This window comes from Helianthus annuus, chromosome 12 (genome assembly GCF_002127325.2).
Source record: "Helianthus annuus cultivar XRQ/B chromosome 12, HanXRQr2.0-SUNRISE, whole genome shotgun sequence".
Classification (NCBI taxonomy): Eukaryota; Viridiplantae; Streptophyta; class Magnoliopsida; order Asterales; family Asteraceae; genus Helianthus; species Helianthus annuus.
Genome location: NC_035444.2, coordinates 123,063,241 through 123,087,376, shown reverse-complemented (window position 1 = coordinate 123,087,376; position 24,136 = coordinate 123,063,241). Strand labels below are relative to the sequence as shown.

Below are 24,136 nucleotides of genomic sequence, written 5' to 3'. Positions count from 1 at the left end.
CAACAAAAGAAAATAATACACAAGACATGATTATTTATAAAGGGTGTTGTCTTCTGGTCGTTCAGATGCTCATCACGGTGCTGGATTAGCATTAGCAAGCTTTGGGCAATTTCTTCGGAAATGACCTATCTCGCCACAATTCTAGCAAGAACCTGGTGGAAAGCGAGCTTGAGCAGGATTGTTGTCAGCTTGATTTGGTGCAACTGCAGCTCGGCAAACCTTTGCTGTGTGACCTTTAAGTCCACAAATTTGGCATTCGCGGCACTTCACCCTAGCATGATGATGAAGGTTACATTGGTTGCACAAGGGTGAAGTTCCATTGTATGGCTTCCTAGCAAGGGGTTGAGCTGGTTGGTTGGGGACAGCTTGATCATTGTGAGTAACCATGGCGAAGTTCTGAGAAGCCTTCCGCTTCTTTGACTTCTTAGGGGATTCAGTCTGTTCATCCATGGTCTTTGATTCCTCGATTTGTTTCGATTCCTCGACCGGTTTCTTGTCACCCTTTCGGAAAAGCTTACGTTTCCTGATCTGAGATTCAGTCAAGGTTGCAGATAGCTCAATGGCCTGCCTAACCGTAGTGGGGTTACTACCAGTAACAATGTCCTGAACTGAGTCAGGGAGGCCATCAATGTATTTTTCGATCGCCTTATCCAAAGGCGTAACCATGGAAGGACACAACAGGCTCAGCTCCTCATATCGATCAGTGTATGCTCGATGTTCGTCGCTGTCTTGCTTAAGATCGTCGAATTCCCTTTCTAAGGCCCTGATCTCGTGACGAGGACAGAATTCCTTCATCATCAGTGCTCGAAGTTCTTCCCACGTTTGAGCTAGTGCCACTTCGGCACCCCTATCTCTCATCACACCGTTCCACCATGTTAAAGCTCGTTTCTCAAAGACACTAGATGCAAAATCTACCTTTCGCTCGTTTGGACATTGAACATGTCTGAAGGTGCTCTCTAAACTCTCGAACCATTGCAGAAGTGCAGTCGCTCCTTGAGACCCAGAAAACTTTAATGGCTTAGCCGAGTTGAACGTCTTGAAGCTGCAGGGGGCATTATTGTTGTTGAGGGCTTGGTTACATTGGGCAACGACGTTCGGGATTGCAGCAGTTATTTGCTGTGTAATGACAGCTGCCAGATCTTCAATAGATACCGGATTTTCGCGTCGTGGAGGCATTCTAAAAAGGGGAAACAAGAGAGAAAACAAATGAAATGGCATGGGTAAGAATAGGATGTTATAATTACCGGCCATAATCATGGTTGATGGTCATTTGTTTGAATCCACGAAGCAAACAAACAGCACCAAGGCTGAATCAAAGTAAATAGATCCTCATAGTGTATCGTGAAGACATGCTCGCCTATAAGTGGACACTTACCCCAAGAGTTCCCAGGTAAGAGTGACTGGTCCGATTATGTGGATTTGTACGAACACTCTAACCTTAGACAGAAATCCCAGGGTACAGGCATTCACTCTTCCAGTTCGCACGTGTTCACACTATTTAGGACCCAAAACCTTGACAAGATTTTGAAAATTCAAAGGGGTTCAAAACCTTATAACAGAGGGTTCAAAACCTAGTAATCAATCATCCTAGAATGGATGATTAGTTTTCAAAGCGGTTTTGAAATTTATGTTCTTGTTGTGGCCGTCGCCTAAGGATAGGTGACGGTATTGTTTTGTGACTAAACGCAAGTAAACTCGCGTTAGGTTCCCAGGAAGGTTATAGACTAGGTCAAAGTATTACTAATAACCTAATTCCCTATAACCATTAGCTCTGATACCAACTTTTCTGTCACACCCCGACCACGTAGAACATACAAAACGTGGCGGAAACGTCGGGGAGTGTTGTAACATAATCAATTGTTTCAAATCCATGGCAGTTGAAGTTTCGTTTTATTAATCAAATATGAAAGTATACATTGTTTAAACAAGAACCAAAGAGTACATAACATGAATTAACTAGTTCTTGTCTCGTTTTAAGTCACTAAGGCACAGGTCCGCCTAAGTATGTCTTGATAAGTCCTATGAATCATTTCCTGAAAACACATGTGAAAGTAGGTACGTCAGCATAAAAATGCCTGTGAGATACATTGGTTTTGTGAAAACGGGATTCATGACTTATGTTTGAGAAAGTGTTTAGTCATGAACCTTGTAATTTGCTTTGTCTTGTAAATCATTTGAAAAACGATAAGATCAGATGATATGTATAAATAAGAGAACACTATATGGTTAAACGGATAACCATGTAAAATGAGTTTGTAAAACAATGTCTCATGAAAAGTGTGTTATTTGTATAAAATGTCATATGTCTCAAATTGAAATGATTCAAATAATGTTACGATATGTAATACCATACAAACACTTATATATAGGAAGTACCAGCGGCGTATCCACCATGCTTGTATCATATTACACACGCCTCGTTACTTAATCACTTACTCAAACCAAACCATCAAGATGAAATGTTTAACAATTGTGGAAATGTTTATGTATAGTCAAATGTCTATTGTCAAATGTAAATCATGTCAACGGATACAACTGGTTCACACGGTTCAATGGTTACAAACGGTTCATATAATCAAACGGGTTTAGACGGTTCACATAGTCAAATGGTCACAACGGTTCAAAATGTAGCATAATGTGTTCATATGCTGGATGAGCATATGCAACAGAAATGCAATGGGCATACATAGCATGTAATGTAAAGCAATGTACTAAGTACGCACACAATGGACATACATAGCATGTAATGTAAAGAGATGTACTAAGTACGCACACAATGGGCATACATAGCATGTAATGTAAAACGATGTACTAAGTACGCACACAATGGGCATACATAGCATGAAATGTAAAGCGATGTACTAAGTACGCACACAATGGGCATACATAGCATAAAATGTAATGTAAAGTGTTGTGCTAAGTATGCACACGATGGACATACATAGCATAAACACAATGAAATCATGTATTATATATGTACTATTGAACATAGCAAGTATATGATGTAAAAACAGGAAAGCATGAAAGTAACAAGTAGGCACATGCGTTTCACCCCAAAACAGTTTGGAAAACAGTAAAAGAGGGGTTCAATGTACTCACCTGAGATTGCTTTGAATTCCTTGTATAATAACTAGATAATGCTAAAGATCACGGGATATCAAACGGCACCTAATAGGTAGCTATGTTAATATACCGGACCTAAAGTCGGAGGAACGGATAGTATGCGGGTTCGTAAACCAAACGAGTATGGAGACTCGTGTAATATGGTTTAACAAAGCCTACATACTAAAATGAAACTTAACCTAAGTGCTTACGGCCCATCACGACCCGTTTAGGTCGCTTATGCTACCCTAACGCGTCGTTCGCGTAGAACGCGTTCGGAACGCCTAACATCGCGACCACAAGGTATAACCTCGGAAGGTTATAGCTATGGTCACCTAATGTGTTTGGTCGGATCCTAATGATCGACCAAATTGGTCGGGTTCGAAAGTATAAGCGATGGTTTAGATCGCTTACCTTACGACCCTATATAAGCACTAAACTAAAAGTGACGAGCAAAGCATGTTAAAACATGCTTAACTAAGTTTAGAAAACAGGTTTGGTATCAAAACAAACAGTTTTGATACCCACGAGTAGTTTGGTTACAAAATATGCAAGAATGCACATTTTGGCCAAAACTACGACTCGTCACTGAGCCTAGATAACGTGGTAATCAGTAGGTATAGTCACTACGGACTATAACCATCGTGATCACGCTCACGTTATGAAGTTCCATGAACTTCGTGTTGACCATAGGCCGGTCAACGTAGAAAGTCAACAAAACGTTGACTTTCGGACTCGAAAAGCGAATAAAAGAACGAAAGAATACTTACGGAGGGTCCCCGAATGCTAATCTAGATCAAAATGGCTCAGGTATGAAACAAAGGTTCCAACTTAGAGCTCTTGATCAGATTGGGTGGGTTTTTGCAACAAGGGGGGGGGGTATTTATAGGAAAAGCATAACCGTTAGGATCGTTTATCGAATATCGTGCCACGATCTTGTGCGTACACTTGTCAAAATATTGTGGTAAGTCAGAACTTGGCCCTTGGCTCTTGATTGGGTGAAAGGGCATTGCCCCTTGATCGAACGAAAGGCCAACTGCATTGAATGCAAGCATTGAATCTGGTCTGATAGTCCCACGCGGCCCGCGTGAAGGTGCAAGCCAATCTTACACGGGCCGCCTGGCCCCGTCTGATCTGCACCAAGTTTCAGAATTTGCAGTTTTGGTCCCTGTTGCGTGTTTAAGCCTTTTCCGACACTTCTAAGGCCCGTAAAGCCAACTTTAAGGCCCTAAAATGATGCCTAAACATTGTGGACATGAAACATGCTCAAAAATGTTCCGGATGTTGGTTCGTTTGGTCGTACGAACGCGATGTTCGCTTAATTACGACGGAATGCGCATAAGCGCGAAAAACAGTCCAAATTGCGCGACGAATGGATTTTTCTCATGCCAAACACTAAGGCATAATATAAGGATGCTTACATAAATTTTTGGATGTCCGGATGTATTCAGAACGTAAGTTATGCGCGAAAGTGCAAACTTGTGCACTTTTTGATACTTTTAGTCCCTGAATGATCCAAAAGTTTGTATTAGCATACCAAACCCTTCAAAGCCTATTTCTAAGCTATGTAAAGGATATTTATGGTATGTTTAACTTATGGACATGTTCCGGAATGTTCGTTACAGTTCAAATTGGCATACTTTCGCAGTTTGTCAAGTTTAGTCCCTGTAAGCGAATTAACTTGTTTTTGCTATACCAAAGCCTTCAAAACTTATTTCTAAGTTATGTAAAGGTTATTTAAGGTATGTTGAGTATATGTTGATGTCCCGGAGTATTTTTCGCATTAAACTGAGTACGTTTTCGCACCAGGTTGCGTATAATTCTCCAGAAAGCGATGTAAAGTTTGAAATTGAACCAGAATTGATATGTGCAATAGATACACATATTTATATAAGATCCCAAGTATGAAATAAGATATTTCATCGGCTTGGTATTTGTTTGATGGTCGCGGTGACATAGGTGTCACAATGCCCATTGTGTGCATACTTATGCTTTGTATCATGCTATGTATGTCCATCCGTCGCATACTTAGTACATTGTTTGTGCATTCTTACCTATGGTTTGGTTATTACATATTTCACTTGCCATACATGACATTTTGTTTACACATTACTTGATTGACATTTGACAACGGTTTAGACATGGGCAATTTACATTGGTAGTTTATGTGGGTAAGTGATTTGAGTAACGAGACGTGTGTAATATGATACAAGCATGGTGGATACGCCGCTGGTACTTCCTATATATAAGTGCTTGTATTATATTACATGGCGTAACGTTATTTGAATCATTCATTTGGATTTATACATTTTTACACAAATAACATATTTTTCACAAGACGTTGTTTTACGAGACAGTTTGTTTTATACAAACTCATTTTTACTTGGTTATTCATTTAACCTTACATCAATCTTTTTAACTATACATATCTATCATCGATTTCAAACATTTTATAAAAGCAAACACTTAAACTAGATTCATGACAAGTTTTTGTTAAACATTTTCTCAAACCTAGGTCATGAATCCTATTTTTCATAAAACCTATGTACTCGCCGGCATTTTTATGCTGATGTATTTTCACATGTGTTTCAGGTACAATAGTTGATGATAGTTGATGATGATATTGATGAATGCTCACATAGGATTGGACGAGGCCTTAGTGACATTAAAAGATGCAAGACTAGTTAATTTTGTTATGTTTCTTTTGTCACACCCCCAAAATCCACCTGCGGAGTATCACCGCTTGGGAGCGTGACTGACCAGGATCAAGCCACCAATCATATTGAACATGCATATAGTATTAAGTAAGATAAAAGAAAACCATCCGTTCAATACAAAAGGTGTTCAAAACATGTTATTGTTTTAAAGTGTAGCGGAAGCATAGTAATAATCCAACAATAGTAAATAGTTCAAATGTTATAATAGTTCAGCATAGAAACCACGAATCCTTGTCCACAACGACCCGCTTCTCCAGTGCAAGCTCCAAGTACCTAACGATCTGCAAGGCATGTAACAGAATGGTCAACAAACTAGTTGAGCGAGTTCACAGTAAGTAAATGTGTAACAGTAAGTAACAGGTGGCTCTACAGGGCCGATAGTAAGTTATGCTGGTGGGGGGCTTCCCATGTTAAGTTACCACTAGACTATTCGTATTATTATCCCTGTTCTTCGTCCGAGAACAGAAGTGTGTATAAAGTGTGCGTAGGTTTTACGCACGTATCCTTCGTAACCTGAGGATAGGAGTAAGTAATGCGTACACGTAGGTTTTACGTGCGTATCCTTCGTAACCGAGGATAGAATGGCATGTGAACCCGTAGGTGTTATCCCAACCTACGTAACCGTCCTGACATCCGAGGACATGATAGGTGATAGTCTAGTAAAGCATTAGTACGTTCCTTTCAATAATAACCTTTAACCCATTCCCACGACCCGGGAATCCCATGCCTTAGTAGGAGTGTGAACTCACCTCGGTTTGCTCGGTATGCTAAGTTATGCACTCACAAGTAATTAATCACGTCCTAGTGTATGCACGTATAACAAATCAGTTCATGTTCACAATTGTACGCATGCAGTTAATGTTCACATAACAGTCAGTTGCACAACAACACACACGTATTATTTCACCTTGCACGAATACAGATGCTAACATTCATCTCTAGCATGGCATGTCAAATAATCCAGCATATAATCAATCAGTCAAAGTATGTTCATAATCCCTAACATCCTTCGAATCCAGTCACTATCTTTCGACAACAGTAATCACAATTATCCTTCGGACCAATGTTATGTTCCGAATCCTATGTCATCTTTCGGCCAACCTATCTTTCGGTCCAACTATCTTTCGGTCCAATAATGGTTCGGTCAAACTAGTATCTTTCGGTCAAATTTATGGTTCGACTAACAAGCATCCTTCGACAACAACTATGTTTCGGGTAGCAACATCTTTCGACAATTAACAGTTACGTTTGATCACCATCAGTTACGGATATCATGCAGCCAAATACAGAAACAGAAACCCTAATCATCTACAGCCGTCATCATCATAACAATCATCATCTATCATGCATGTCCAAACAAATCACAACAAGTACCAATTCTTAACAGTACATCTACATAACGAGTATCATACAAGCACGATTCCTCACTACAATCGATCTGTAATATTGATTAATAATCCGAACAGAATACCAAAGATCCTAATTGATAGCAGGTTTAGATCTTTGCGTTTAAACTAACCAAACCGTGTTCACTTGTTTCGTTTTCGTTTACCATAATCAATATCATCACAATATATCCGATTAGCATCTATATCCGATTAACATTCATATTCGATTAACATACGTGTCTGTTTAACATACAAACATATTGCAAGACAACTGGAAAAATCACGAGATCATATACACATAAAGCATCACATACTAACCGGAAATCTGGATTACGTAATGAAATCCTTTGAACAGAGTGTAGGTCTGCTATATGCCGTCACACACACAAGGGAACCGAAAGCTCTAGGGTTTTGCCGATCAAAAATGTTATTACGTAAAGTTTCTAATCCAACTTATATTAAATCGGCAGTGGGCCAAGGCCCAAATTGAAAGACTGGGCCGAAACATATCGAAGGATATGTTTCGAGTGCGAAGGATATGTTTCGAGCGCGAAGGATATGTTTCGAGCGCGAAGGATATGTTTCGAGTCCTTCATATGTTTCGACATCCTTCGATTCATGCATCATGTTTCGTGGAACATCCTTCGTAGGTTGGGCCATGATTCACACTAACTAGCTAACATACAGTACAAGTTTCACAATATGGAACCCATTATACACGATCAAACAATTATGCACAATCAAGCAATCAACATATATATATACTTTCATATCAATCCAATGTGCAATTAAGTAATTAGTCAAACACATGCTCGTGTAATACGTATGAAATCAATCTTAGAAATTCGAGTTGTCACATTATCCCCAACTTGAAAGAAATTTCGTCCCGAAATTTGGTACGCACTTACTGAGGTAGCTAGGCAAGTTACATAGTTCACCGGTTTTCCTGGGGTGTCACATCTTTATTGTTAAGACATTGTAACTCATTTAATTCAATAAAACAAATTTGTTTAATCCATGGTTGTGAAACAATGATTCTGTTACAACACTCCCCGACGTTTCCGCCACGTTTTGTTGTTTTACGTGGTCGGGGTGTGACAGAAAAGTTGGTATCAGAGCCAATGGTTATAGAGAATTAGGTTATTAGTAATGCTTTGACCTAGACTATAACCTTCCTAGGACCCTAACGCGAGTTTACTTGCGTTTAGTCATAAAACAATACCGTCACTTATCCTTAAGTGACAACCACAACAAGAACATAAATTTGATCTGCCTTGAAAACTAATCATCTATTCTAGGACGATTTATTATAAGGTTTCGAACCTTCAAAGTTTTCAAAATTCCGTCAAAGTTTGGGTCTAAATAATGTGAACACGTGCAAACTGGAAGAGTGGGTGTCTGTACCCTGAGTTTTCTGTCTAAGGCTAGAGTGTTCGTACAAATCCGCAGTATCGGACCAGTCACTCTTACCTGGGAACTCTTGGGGTGAGTGTCCACTTATAAACGAGCATGTCTTCGCGATACATCATGAGGACCTATTTACTTTGATTCAGCCTTTGTGTGTCGTTTGTTTGCTTCGTGGTTCAAACAAATGACTATCACCCATGCTTTTGGTCGATAATTTCCTATTCTTACCCAATGCTGTTTCACTTGTTTCTCTCTCTTATTTCCCTTTTAGAATGCCTCCTCGACGCGACAATCAGATACCTAATGAAGAACTGGCAGCTATCATTACCCAGCAAATGACTGCTGCAATCCCGAACATCGTTGCTCAATGTAACCAAGCTCTCAACAACAATAATGCCCCCTGCAACTTCAAGACGTTCAATTCAGCTAAGCCATCAAAATTTTCTGGGTCTCAAGGAGCGACTGCACTTCTGCAATGGTTCGAGAGTCTAGAGAGCACCTTCAGACATGTTCAATGCCCAAACGAGCGAAAGGTAGATTTCGCATCTAGTGTCTTCAAAAAACGGGCTTTGACATGGTGGAATGGTGTAATGAGAGATAGGGGTGCCGATGTGGCACTAGCTCAGACATGGGAAGAGCTTCGAGCTCAAATGATGAAGGAATTTTGTCCTCGTCATGAGATCAGGGCCTTGGAAAGGGAATTCGACGATCTTAAACAAGACAACGGTGAACATCGAGCCTACACTGATCGATATGAGAAGCTGAGCTTATTGTGTCCTTCCATGGTTACGCCTTTGGATAAGGCAATCGAGAAATACATTGATGGCCTCCCTGACTCAGTTCAGGACATTGTTACTGGTAGTAATCCTACCACAGTTAGACATGCCATTGAATTATCTGCTACCCTAACCGAATCTCAGATCAGAAAGCGCAAACTTTTTCGGAAAGGTGACAAGAATCAAGCAGCTAATGTTCAGGAGGAAACCAAGGAAAGCAAAACCGACCCTTCCATAAAGCGTAAGGCTTCGCAAAACTGTGCAATTGATGCACAACCCAACCCAAACACCCTCAACCAACCAGCTCAACCTACTACAAGGAAACCTTATGCCGGTACTGCACCGATATGCAACAAATGTAATGCGCACCACTTAGCTCACCTACAGTGTCGTTTGTGTGCATCATGTGGGCGACTCGGTCACCTGGCAAATGCTTGTCGATTTACCCCAAAACAAGGTGGTCCAAACCAACCTCAAGTAAATCCTGCTCAAGCTCGTTTTCCCCCAGGATCTTGCTTCAACTGTGGCGAAATGGGCCATTTCCGAAGAAATTGCCCAAAGCTTGCTAATGCGAATCCAGCGCAGGGATGAGCATCGGACCGACTAGAAGACAACATTGTTTAGAAATAATCAAGCCTTATTTATTCTTTTCTTTTGTTGTCAAGGTCCATGAAACAGTTGATTGTTGTTTATAAATAAATCTTTTTATTTTTACATTACAATGTACAAATGTAATGGCATGTATAAACAACGTATCCCCTTCAATACCAACAATCAAGGAGCCGTAATCCTTGAAGAACAAACTACCCCCAAAATCCTTCCATTTTATAATCTCTTGCGTTTTCCCAAATACCCGTTTCTTTCAAGGAAACGAAGTACAAGGCGCAAGTTACAACTCTATACGAATACCTAAAGTACCATTCTTAATAGGGTACCCAATGGTACTTCCGTATATCCTAAATTTTTCATACCTTAATTCGAATATTGCGTTTTCTTGGAAACGAAATCGAATTATGGGTTACTTGGATACATTCTTATCCTATGAATGAGTCGCTACGTTTTCAAGAGGCTTCGGTGCTCCGTATGTTTCAGGAGGCGTCGCTCGATGAGGAAAGGTTCCTAAAGCAAAAGTCTAAGGTAGAATGGCTTCGTGCGGGTGATGCTAATACGACATACTTTCACACGTCGCTACAGTGTAGAAATCATGTTAATCGTATTGAGACTATATCTGATTCGAGTGGTCACGTGTTTGAGGGTGACAAGGTGGCGGAGGCGTTTGTTTCCCATTACGAACGGTTTCTGGGGTGTCAGGGCCAAGTTTCATTGGTCCCTTCCCCTGATCTATTTTCCAATATGCTGAATCCGGATAGTGCTATTCATATGGTCCGCCCGGTTACTTTGGAGGAAATTAAATCAGCAATGTTTTCTATTGGGAATGATAAAGCTCCGGGCCCGGATGGTTATACGGCTGCGTTTTTCAAGAGTACTTGGCACATTGTGGGAGGTGATGTTTCGAATGCCATACTTGATTTTTTTAATACCGGTAACCTGCTTCAACAACTTAATCACACGTTAGTCGTTTTGGTGCCTAAGATGTCGACTCCTTCTTGTGTTACTGATTATCGCCCTATTTCATGCTGTAATGTTATTTTTAAGTGCATCAGTAAGGTGTTGGCGGATCGATTGAAGGGTTTTTTGAGTGAGATTGTTAGTATTAACCAATCAGCTTTTGTTCCTGGTCGGAAAATTTCAGACAATATTCTTCTTACCCAGGAATTAATGCATAACTATCATCGTAATGTTGGTCCTCCGAGGTGTGCTTTTAAGGTGGATATCCAAAAAGCTTACGATACGGTAGAGTGGAGTTTTCTAAAAGCTGTGTTACTTGGGTTTGGGTTTAATGGTATTATGGTAGACTGGATCATGCTATGTGTTTCGACAGCCTCTTATTCGGTTTGCGTAAATGGGAATATTCGTGGGTTTTTTAAAGGAAAAAGGGGACTAAGACAGGGCGATCCCTTATCCCCCTATCTCTTTACTCTAGTCATGGAAGTTTTGACCTGCATCCTGAACCATTCTACGAGAATTGATACGTCGTTTCGGTTCCATAACAAATGTGAGAAACAGAAAATCGTCAACTTGTGCTTTGCGGATGATTTATTCCTTTTTGCTAGGGGAGATGTGGCCTCAGCTAGGTGTATTATGTCTTCTCTCACTAATTTTACGAAGATGTCGGGGTTGGTGCCTAGTGTTCAGAAGAGTACAGGTTTTTTCTGTAATGTCCCTAATCATGTTAAACGGGAAATTTTGACTATTATGCCATTTGTTGAGGGTACGTTACCTGTCAGATACTTGGGGGTTCCTCTTATTTCTTCTAGATTGCTTTACAAAGATTGTAGTATTCTTGTCGAGCGTCTAGAACGGAGGATTGATAATTGGAAGAATAAAATGCTGTCTTTTGCGGGTAGACTTCAGCTAATTATCTTTGTTCTTTCGTCGCTCCATGTGTATTGGTCTTCGGTTTTTATCCTTCCAGTTAGGGTGGTTAAGGATTTGGAAGCGAAAAATGTGAATTTTCTATGGTCTCAGTCTTCTTCTAAGGTTAGTAGAGCGAAAGTTTCCTGGAAGTCTGTTTGTGTGCCGAAGTGTGAAGGGGGTTTGGGTATCCGCCGGGTCTCTGATTTTAATGAAGATCTAATGGTTTCGCATGTTTGGAGTATTCTAAGTAACCGTCATTCATTATGGGTTGCTTGGATACATTCTTATCGTTTGAAAGGGCGGAATTTTTGGGACCATAAGGTGCCGGTTAGTTGTAGTTAGAGCTGGAGGAAGATGGTTCAGATTCGGCCTTTGATTCGACAACATGTCTGGTCTCGGCTTGGAGATGGCAGAAATACCTCTGCTTGGTATGACACATGGAGCGACATTGGTCCGCTTTGTACGTTTTTATCTCCGAGAACTATAACCCGAGAGGGGTTTTCGCTCAAGGCTACAGTTGCGGATGTCTATTTTAATGGTACTTGGCTCTGGCCGGATGCATGGAGAGATATGTTCCCAGTTCTTATTCAACTCGACCACATGCAAAGGAGTTTAAATGGCCAAGACCGGCTTATGTGGAAGCATGGAGATAATGTGGCCGAACACTCTTCATCTAGAGTGTGGGAATCCATTCGAACAAGGGATCAGGAGGTGGATTGGGCTAATCTCATTTGGTTCTCTCAGTGTATCCCTCGACATGCTTTTCTGATGTGGCTTATTGTTAGACGAAAACTGGAAACTCAGGATAAAATCCTGCAATGGAACCATACACGGTCTAACAATATGAACATGATGTGCTGTGTGTTGTGTTACGAAGATGTGGACTCGCATGAGCATTTATTCTTTGAATGTAAGGTAGCCACGAAAGTTTGGGAGGCGGTTCGTTCTAAAGCGGGTATGGAGAATTTGGATCCTAAATGGTGTGACATTTTCTACTGGCTTGGTACCCATTCGCGCTCAAAGTCAGCAAAAAATTTGGTTTGCAGGTTGTTAGTTGCGGCCCTAGCTTATACTATTTGGCAGGAAAGGAATAACCGGTTGTTCAGAGATCATGCTAGGCCGCCAGAGACGTTATGCAAGGTGGTGTTTGACACTGTCAGATATAAATTGATAGGGCTTAGATTCAAGAATACTGCGAGGGTTCGGGAACTTCTTGAGAAGTGGGATGTTCATGGAGCTGATTTGGTCATGGAAAATGGATGAGTTCGCGCGCCGATTTCAAGTCTAGATCTTAGTCTAGTGGGTTTATCTTTGTATCACGTTTAGTAGTTTTTCTTGTTCTACTTTCATGGGGGTATGTCCCATGTCTGAACTAGTAAGGACTTTACCTTACTACTTGTTTTGTTTTGTGTGAATATATAGAATCACCGGGGTAACCCTTTACCCAAAAAAAAAATCGAATTTTTGGTAGATCATTCTATCTTTATAAATAGATTCTTGAAAATGATTTAAGTGCCAAATGAAATCCACGGATTGGATTCCTGGTGTGCTTTAAGTATCCGCGCCCAAAGATAACAAATTAAAAATCAAATTAAACAAATTATGTGCTTATGTTTTCCCTTTTATGTTTTTCTGTAATCCGAATTTTTGCTATCCAAATCCTCGTAAGAATCTTCCATATCTTAGTATAAGGGATTCATAGTAGGATATCAAAAGGTACTACCTCAATCCTTAATGGGCTTCAACGTTATAGATAAATTATAAAGTACTATTCCAAAGTTTAAAGACATCATATGTTGATGTAATTAAAGATTCCTCTTGGGTAGTTTAGTTAAAGAGATCATTTTTGATCTAGTTAAAGAGATTGATTCGGCAATCTAGTTAAAGATATCATGTGTTGATATAGTTAAAGAGGCCCTCTGGTGGTCTAGTTAAAGAGATCATTTGTTGATCTAGTTAATGAGATTGGTTCGACAATCTAGTTAAAGATATCATGTGTTGATATAGTTAAAGAGGCCCTCTGGTGGTCTAGTTAAAGAGATCATTTGTTGATCTAGTTAAAGAGATTGGTTCGACAATCTAGTTAAAGATATCATGTGTTGATATAGTTAAAGAGGCCCTCTGGTGGTCTAGTTAAAGAGATCATTTGTTGATCTAGTTAAAGAGATTGGTTCGACAATCTAGTTAAAGATATCATGTGTTGATATAGTTAAAAAGGCCCTCGGGTGGTCTAGTTCAAGAGATTATTTGTTAATCTAGTTAAAAAGATCCTTTGGTGACCTAAGGGACTCTATTGAAGTCTAGTAATTACCATAGGATTATTCCTTTGACCTTTTCAACTTCATGATTCAAGCCCTCACAAGTTTCCTCTAAATAAATTTCGGGACAAAATTTCCTGAAGTAGGGGAGACTATGACACCTGTGTCACTTCAACCATCAAACAAATACCAAATCAATGTAATATTTTATTTCATACTTGGTATTTGTATAAATATGTGTATCGTTTGCACATATTAATTCTTGTTCGATTTCGGGCTTTAAATCGCTTTCTGGAAGGTTATACGCGATCTGATGCGTAAATATAACCAGTTTAATGCAACAAACACTCCAGAATAGTGAAATAGGCTTAACATACCTTAAATAACCCTTACATAACTTAGAAATAAGTTTTGGATGGTTTGGTATGCCGAAATCAAGTTTATTCGCTTACAGGGACTAAATTCGACAAACTGCGAAAGTATGTCAATTTGTACTGTAACAGACCTTTCGGAACTTGATCATAAGTTAAATATGCCCTAAATATCCTTTACATAGCTTAGAAATAGGCTTTGAGGTGTTTGGTGCGCAAAAATAAACTTTATACTCATTCAGGGACTAAAAGCGTCAAAAAGTGCATAAGTTTGCATTTTCGCGCATATTTTACATTCTGAATACTTCCGGACTTCCAAAAATTTATGTAAGCATTAAAAATTTTTATTTTAGTGTTTGGCATAAGAAAAATCCATTCGTCGCGCAATTTGGATCGTCTTTCGCGCTTATGCGCATTCCGTCGTAATTAAGCGAACATCGCGATCGTACGGTCAAATGAACCAACCTCCGGCATATTTTTGGGCATGTTTCATGTCCACATTGTTTAGGCATCATTTTAGGGCCTTAAAATTGGCTTTACGGGCCTTAGAAGTGTTGGAAATGGCTTAAATATGCAACAGGGACTAAAACTGTCATTTCTGAAAGTTTGTGCTGATCAGACAAGCCCAGGCGGCCCGCCTGAGTTTTGTGTGTATCCTGACAAGGGCCGCGTGGCCTCCCCAGACCTGCATTTTTGTTGCAAACAGCTGTTTACAGCTGTTAATCACTTCAAAACCACTTGCAAATGGTATTTTCAATCCATGGGCTGAATCTATGGGTGCCCAAGGTTTCCCAAAACAATGGGCCCATGTGTACGGCCGAGATCGAAGCACGTTTCGCGATGAACGATCCTAACGGTTGTGCCATGCCTATATAAACCCAACCCACTTCATTCTTTCCCCACTTGATTTCTGAGATTTCTCTAAGTTGGGGTGTTTCATCACCTCATACCTGAGAATACTTGGAAAATCAATATTGCGGGGACCTTCTGTAAGTATTCTTTCGCATTTTTCATTCGTTTTAGCGTTAAAGTCAAACTGCGTTTGACTTTCTGCATTGACCAGTTTGTGGTCAACACGAAGTTCGTTTGAACTTCATAACGTGAGCGTAATCACGATGGTTATAGTCCCTAGTGACTATACCCACTGATTACCACGTTATCTAGGCTCAGTGACGAGTCGTAGTTTCGGCCAAAATGCGTTTCCTCGCGTATTTTGTAACCAAACTACTCTAGGGTATCAAAACCGTTTGTTTTGATACCAAACCTGTTTTCTAACTTTACTAAACATGTTCTAGCATGTTTAGCTCGTCGCTTTTAGAATTGTGCTTGTTTAGGGTCGTAAAGGTAAGCGATCTAATCAATCGCTTATACTTTCGAACCCGACCCATTTGGTCGATCTTAGGATCCGACCAAACACTTTAGGTGACCATAGTTGTATAGGGAATAACCTTCCGAGGTTATACCTTATGGTCACGTCGTTTAAGTAGTTGTATGATAAGTAGTTCTTATGCCTTAGGTAAATTACCAAAATGCCCTTTTTGCGCTAAAATTCATTTTAAGCCTATGTAACGTAACTTTTGACATATAGACTGTTTTGGTAACCATATTAAACATGTTAAGGCATATCTTACTTGTCATAGGACTAGTTAGGCATTCCGAACGCGTTTTACGCGAACGACGCGTTAAAGTAGCATAAGCTACCTAAACGGGTCGTAATGGGTCGTAAGCACTTAGGATAGGTTTCGTTTTAGTACGTAAGCCTTGTTAAACCATATTATATAAGTTCCCACACTTATTTGGTTTACGAAACCTCGTACTACCTGACCCTCCGATAGGTCCGTTTATTAATATAGATACCTATATAGGTGCCGTTTGATTCCGTGATCTTCTAGCATTGCTTGGTGGTTATCCTAGGACTTCTAAGAAATCTCAAGTGAGTACATAGACCCCTCTTTTACTGTTTTTCAAACATTTTGGGGTGAAACACATGTGCCTACTTGTTACCTTCATGATTTCATGCTTTTATATCATATACTTGCTATGTTCACTAGTACACTATTAGTACATGATTTTATTATGTTTTGCTATGTATGCCCATTGTGTGCATACTTAGTACATCGTTTTACATAACATTTCATGCTATGTATGTTCATCATACTTAGTACATTTTACATCACATGCAATGTATGCCCATTGTGTGCATACTTAGTACATCGTTTTACAAGACATTTTATGCTTTGTATCATGCTATGTATGTCCATCCGTCGCATACTTAGTACATTGTTTGTGCATTCTTACCTATGGTTTGGTTATTACATATTTCACTTGCCATACACGACATTTTGTTTACACATTACTTGATTGACATTTGACAATGGTTTAGACATGGGCAATTTACATTGGTAGTTTATGTGGGTAAGTGATTTGAGTAACGAGACGTGTGTAATATGATACAAGCATGGTGGATACGCCGCTGGTACTTCCTATATATAAGTGCTTGTATTATATTACATGGCATAGCGTTATTTGAATCATTCATTTGGATTTATACATTTTTACACAAATAACATATTTTTCACAAGACATTGTTTTACGAGACAGTTTGTTTTATACAAACTCATTTTTACTTGGTTATTCATTTAACCTTACATCAATCTTTTTAACTATACATATCTATCATCGATTTCAAACATTTTATAAAAGCAAACACTTAAACTGGATTCATGACAAGTTTTTGTTAAACATTTTCTCAAACCTAGGTCATGAATCCTATTTTTCATAAAACCTATGTACTCGCCGGCATTTTTATGCTGATGTATTTTCACATGTGTTTCAGGTACAATAGTTGATGATAGTTGATGATGATATTGATGCATGCTCACATAGGATTGGACGAGGCCTTAGTGACATTAAAAGATGCAAGACTAGTTAATTTTGTTATGTTTCTTTATTGTTAAGACATTGTAACTCATTTAATTTAATAAAACGAAATTTGTTTAATCCATGGTTGTGAAACAATGATTCTGTTACAACACTCCCCGACGTTTCTGCCACGTTTTGTTGTTTTACGTGGTCGGGGTGTGACATATACATCAAAACAATTGAAAATTAAAAAGACAAACAAGGATAACAACATAAGATAAGCCAAAAAAGATTATAGTTATTTTATTAACAAAGATTAAACCACCAAAAGTTGTCAAGATTGCCAACCCACGTTTCTACCAGCAAAACGTGGCCCGTCCACATGGGTTGGCAACGGGTGTCCATTATATGTGCGGTCATAGCATGCAGGAAATTAAAAGGCGGCAGGATCACAATGGCTTCATCCCCCAAACAGAGGATCCCTCCACCATTTGCAATCCTACCTATTGTCTGAAGGATCCTGGATCCTTAATCCTAAAACTATTGTTCAAAGTACAAACCGACAATTGTTTAGCAAAAACTACCATCAAACTTAAAAAATTGGGCTCCGGCTATGTCTAGAAGTGTCCATCATTGCCCAATCACGCAGCCTAGACCTTCGCTGCCCCTTCATCCTCTCCAGCTCCAGCATCCTTCACTTGATCCTTGCCACTGCCTACGGCCTCAAGCGCCAACATCTCCTCAGCCTCCTCATCATCCTCCAGGTCAGCTAGCCTTGCCTTCCAGCCTTCAACATCCCAGCTGCTTCTGTCGAAGTCAGGATCCTGGGCTTCCTGGGCCATCTGCAGTCATGTTTTGTACATTGTGATAGCAGCAGAGACCTTTGCAGCTTCCATGATTTCATGCTTCTCGTAGTCAATGTCAATCAGGAGTTTGGCTGTTTCGGTCCTGGCAGCTTGGAGGGCCTTTTCAAGATCAGCGATCTTGTGATCCTTGAGCACTGAGATTTGTTAGTGATCCTCATACAATAGGAGATTATCTGGTGATCCTTCTCAGGATCCTCTATCCTACCATGGGTGCACCACCCCCTGGGCAGATCCTTCCTGTTTGGGATAGCGTCGCTTCCAGTTTGTATCGTTTTTGGTAGCTTTGAAAACAGGGTGCTCTTCACCAGCTTTTCGTTTGAACAAGTATCGGCGGGATCCAAAAGTAGTGAGATCATACATCTCAGCCAGTTCTGACATTCCAAGATCAATCCCTTCCTGCTCGATGATCCTTTCAAGGGTGTATAAAACCCTCCAGATCATCGGCATAGCTTGGATGTAGGAGATGCCGGTGAGGGAGAAGAAAGATTGGGTGAATTGAGGGAAAGGATATGAGTATCCTATCGTAAAAGGAGTGACAGGGAAAGCTACCCAAGTCTCAGAGATGTAGTCACTCAGAGCAGTAGGATCGAAAGGTTTGAAGAAGGTGTTCGCCGGAAAGTAGTGCCGGATTTTATCAATTTGAGGGTCAGTAAAGCAACACCTCTCATTGGGAGAATCCTTGATGATCCCTTGACCCTTCAGAGGGCTGTTCTTCTTGAGATCCTTGGCAGGAGAATTTCGGAGCATCATACTTGACGGTGGTAAAGAAAGAAAAACAGAGTAAGAGAAAGGAAAAGAAGAAGGAAAGAGGATTACCTGGTTGATCTTCCAATACGAATATAAAGGGAGTTCTCTTGAATTTAAATGCTAATCGATCCCTATCTCTATCTCTTATTTATAATCATGATCTTGCAGGCATGTCACTTCGGTGACGTCAAAAGGGTAACGGCTAGTCTGATATTAACGGCTATATATCCGTTAGTTAGTTGCGGATAAGATCAACAAAATACAACTCGTTTATGTTACATAATTACTCCTTATATTTTGGAGGCAATTGTTAGGGCAGGATTTTTTAATGACCTATGATCCTCACTTATTATCCTATTAGAGATCCTTACTTCCGTGACAGATAGTGATCCTCAGAAGTGCTTCAGGATCAGGATCATGGATCACCCTAAGGATCCTTATACTAACGATTGTTTACTTTGAATTTCGTAGTGTTTTGCAGGAGTAACAACTTGGACTTGGTCTTGGCAACGTTACTAAGGAATATTCCACGGTTATTTTGCACGTGTTTGACTGAAAATGGACGTTTTGGAGAACGTGGGAGCATGGCACGAATTGCGGACAGTTTGTTAGGCTAGTTAACTTCTATTTTAAAAGGGGTAGCGAGCTAGCTTTAGAAACACTTGGCTAATTTTGGCTACACACACTCGTACAACCGCACTCTTGAGCATACAGCAAAACACTTAGCAATTTTTACACATTTCTGCACGATACACCATAGTGATCCTTGTACCTAGCTCGCTATTATCCAAAGTTGTAAACAATTATTGGTTAATTGGAAGTTGGTGATCGGTAGTTTCCATCACCCGAGGTTTTTTATGCCGGAGATCATTCATTGATCAAGGGCTTTTTCCTCGTATAAATCTTTGTGTCTCTTGTGCAATTTACTTCTAAGTGATCCTCATTGTTGTTCACCAATTCAAGCATCATACCCCGTAACAAAGAGTTTGGTTGCATTATCCTCGTCTGATTTTTGACCAAAACAGCTGGCAAATGTAGTTGTGGTGCAAAAGAAAAACGGGAAATGGAGAGTCTGTGTAGATTACACAGACTTGAACAAAGCTTGTCCCAAAGACCCGTTTCCTCTACCTCATATTGATTCAATGCTGGATGCTACTGCTGGCCATGAGATGTTAACCTTCATGGATGCCTCCTCAAGATTCCAACAGATCCAAATGGAACCCTCGGATCAGGAGGATACCGCTTTCATGACACCGAAAGGTATTTATTGTTATACTGCTATGCCTTTTGGTTTAAAAAATGCTGTTGCAACATACCAAAGATTGGTGAACATGATGTTCAAAGGCAAGCTGGGGGACACCATGGAGGTGTACATTGATGACATGGTAGTAAAATCTAAGAAGGCTGAGGACCTCCAGGATATTAAGGGAGCATTTGATATCCTGGACCAATACAACATGAAATTAAATCCTACTAAATGCCATTTTAGAGTGGGAGCAGGAAAGTTTCTAGGATATATGGTGACGAAAAGGGGGATAGAGGCAAGCCCAGAGCAGATAAAAGCTATCTTGGATATCAAGTCACCTTCAAATATGAAAGATGTTCAAAGATTAACAGGGTGAGTAGCAGCATTAAACAGATTTATCTCAAGATCCTCGAAAAAATGCAAGGAATTTTATGATATCCTGAAGAAGAATAAGAAATTCGAATGGGGAGAGAAGCATGAAGCAGCCTTACAGGATTTGAAGCAGTATCTTTCAACCGCACCTCTATTGATGAAGCCTGAGGATGGTGAACCATTTTCCCTGTATCTTGCAGTATCAGGGAATGCAGTAAGTGCTGTCCTTGTAAAGGATCATGAAGGTCAGCAATATCCTGTCTATTATGTTAGTAAAAGTTTATTAGATGCTGAAACTAGATATTCTCATTTAGAAAAATTGATATTAGCCCTAGTTATGGCGTCAACAAAACTTAGACATTATTTTGAGACACATAGGATTCATGTTAAAACTAACTATCCTGCTAAAAATGTGCTTAGGAAACCCGAGATGTCAGGTAGGATGGCTAAATGGTTAGTGAAATTAAGTGCCTATGATCTAATATATGAGCCTAGATATGCCATAAAGTCTCAGGCCTTAGCAGACTTTGTGGCTGATTTTAGTAGTGATATTCAAAATGAAGTAGACCTAGAAGTGCAACAACTAGGAGAAAATATAGAATCCTGGACACTATATACTGATGGTGCATCTAATGTAAGAGGTGTAGGTTTGGGTATACTACTAAAATCGCCACAGGGGGACATATTACCCCAGGCTATTAGATGTTAGTTTCCTGCCACTAATAATGAAGCAGAATATGAAGCTTTAATTGCAGGATTAGAATTGGCTAAGAGTATAAATATCAAGGGTTTACAAGTATTTGTTGATTCCTTGTTAATCACTAATCATTTTAATGGGACCTATGCAGTTAAAGGTGCGAAGTTGATCGAGTATCTCGAAATTCTCAAAAAATTAGCAGGATATTTCAATGTTTTTACGCTTGAACAGGTACCGAGAGAGGATAATGCTGAAGCTGATGCCTTGGCAAATCTAGGATCATCAGTCAGATACCGGAGGGAACCCAAATACCAATATTACATATTCTGTATCCTACGACGGATCTTCTTAAATCTCAGGATAAGGAAGTAGTAAGTATTAAGGATCCTGATGATGAGTATTCCGAGGAGGATCCTAAATCCTGAACGACCCCAATCATGAGATATCTCACGGAAGGACACATCCCGAAGGATGAAAATCCTAAGGCCTTTAGAATAAAGGTATCACAATTCACTATTATAAATAATGTTTTATATAAGAAATCTCTTGCAGGACCATATCTGAGGTGCTTGGAGGATCCCGAAACCAAAGAAGTGCTTCAGGATATACATGAAGGGGATTGTGGTAACCATACTGGGGGCAGGTCATTATTCTCGAAGGTATTAAGAACATGATACTATTGGCCAATGATGAGGAAAGATGCTGCAGAATATGCTCGAAGATGTGATGCATGTCAAAGACACAGTAATATATTACATTAGCCTGCTGAGCCACTTTATCCTATCGCTTCCCCTTGGCCGTTCATGAAGTGGGGAATGGATATAGTAGGAAAATTGCCAAAGGCTCCAGGAGGAAAAGTCTTCATGCTGGCAATGACTGATTATTTCTCTAAATGGGTTGAAGCTGAAGCATTTGTTCAAGTTAGAGATCAAGAAGTAGTATCCTTCATTAAAAGGAATATCCTGACTAGATTTGGAGTACCAGCTGAGATAATTTGTGACAATGGTTCTTAGTTTATAAGTAAGAGGACTACTAACTTTTGTAAGAGTTGGGGAATTAAAATGATCACGTCTACACCAGTACATCCTCAAGCAAATGGACAAGCAGAATCTTCAAACAAGATAATTGTCAACAATCTGAAGAAAAGGCTTGGAGCTAAGAAGGGAAGATGGCAGAAGAATTACCCTTTGTTTTATGGGCTGATAGAACGACAGTGAAAAGTGCAACTGGCCAAACCCCATTTTCCTTAGTATTTGGAGCAGAAGCAGTGATCCCGACAGAAATGGTGATACCTACGGCAAGATCCAACCTCCAGGATCCTGAGCAGAATCCTGAAGCCCTATGCCAGGAATCAGATACTATTGATGAGACAAGAGATGCAGCAAAGCTAAGGATGGTAGCATATCAACAGAGGATATCCAGAGCATATAACAAGAATATAAGGACTAGAAGATTTCAGGTTGGAGATTGGGTATTAAGAAAGGCTTTTCAAAATACTACTAATCCTGCTGATGGAAAGTTAGCTCCAAAGTGGGAAGGGCCTTATGAGATTGAATCAGAATCAGGGAAATGAGCATACTGACTCAAGAATATGGAGGGGGATATGTTACCAAGATCCTGAAATGCTATACACCTAAAGTTCTATTTCAAGTGAGTTTAGAATTTAATTTCTAACTCAGAATGGTATGAATTCTATCTCTTTTAGTATATTTGATATTGTTTATTCTTTTGAACCCAATACTGACTTAAGCATCGGAGGGGTGTTAGCTAGGCTATAAGTCTAAGACTTGATACAAGACGAAGTCGACAGATGTATGCATTAACAGACTCCCCCTCAGATGTTGACGATTCTTCAGTTTCGAGTCTTCTCAAACTTCAGTCTTTATCAGTCTTCGGGCTTCAAAAACTTTCTTGAACACTTTGTTCCACTCTAATTCTCTTAACCAGCTCTCTTGATTCTTTAAGTTCATCAGCATCTGCACTTTCAGGATCAGAACCTGGCTTTTGACAATCCGACTTCCCCTCAACTTGTGCAGGAATCGTAGTCTAGCTACCAGGTTCACTTGCAGAATTAGGATTGCAGCCTGGCTTGCTACTTTTTCAATCAGAATCTAGGCTTTCCTGCAAATCCTCTACCCAAAACATAAGATTCATAAAAAATAAGATATTAACAAATTATCAAATTGTATGCACCAACACTAACTTCCCTACTATCAAAGTACAACCAGAAAAACTAAGATCATTCATAAAATCATTTTTTTACAAAAAAAATTCTTTTCTCTGAAAAAATTTTCAACCAAACTCTCCCAAACCTGTTCATCATGTTCAGCACTTAAATTTAGAAAATCAGCTTTTCAATATCAGTTGTCGAAAATCTTTTTGGACTTTTTCAAAAATTTAGGCTAAAACACACCGAAAATCTTTTTGGATTTTTGAATGAAATAACATGAAATGTAAAAGAAAATATTTACATACAATATTTTTGTGAGATTGTGTAAGAGGATCATATCAGTTTCTGAGACAAATCACAAACATCATTAAGCTTTAAACATTTTAAGTTTTTAACGATTCACTTAGATTGTCAGTATACTGGTCCACTTAAATTTTCACACAAAGTTCAATTGATCCGAGATACGAAATTAATGTTTTGGATACTTAAACTTATTCACGTGTCCCACCACTTGAATATACTCCCGTATCCAAATCCCAATATTCAGTCTTACAGGTGAGTATACCTAGATGATATCTGTAAGGGGTTAGGTGCGAGGGCCGTGAGAGCTCAGGTCGATACTTCCGTATACGCAGAGAGATGACGGCTTCGACTTTTGGTGGGTCCGCTTTAGAGGATC

General features: G+C 39.6%; 1 protein-coding gene across 1 annotated transcript; it reads left to right on the top strand.

Annotated features, from left to right (window-relative positions):
- Positions 1 to 12,222: 12,222 nt before the first annotated feature.
- LOC110893455 lies at positions 12,223 to 13,131 on the top strand. The gene has a single exon (XM_022140562.1). The coding sequence runs from the start codon at positions 12,223 to 12,225 to the stop codon at positions 13,129 to 13,131; it is 909 nt and encodes a 302-aa protein (XP_021996254.1).
- The last annotated feature ends 11,005 nt before the right edge of the window (positions 13,132 to 24,136 follow it).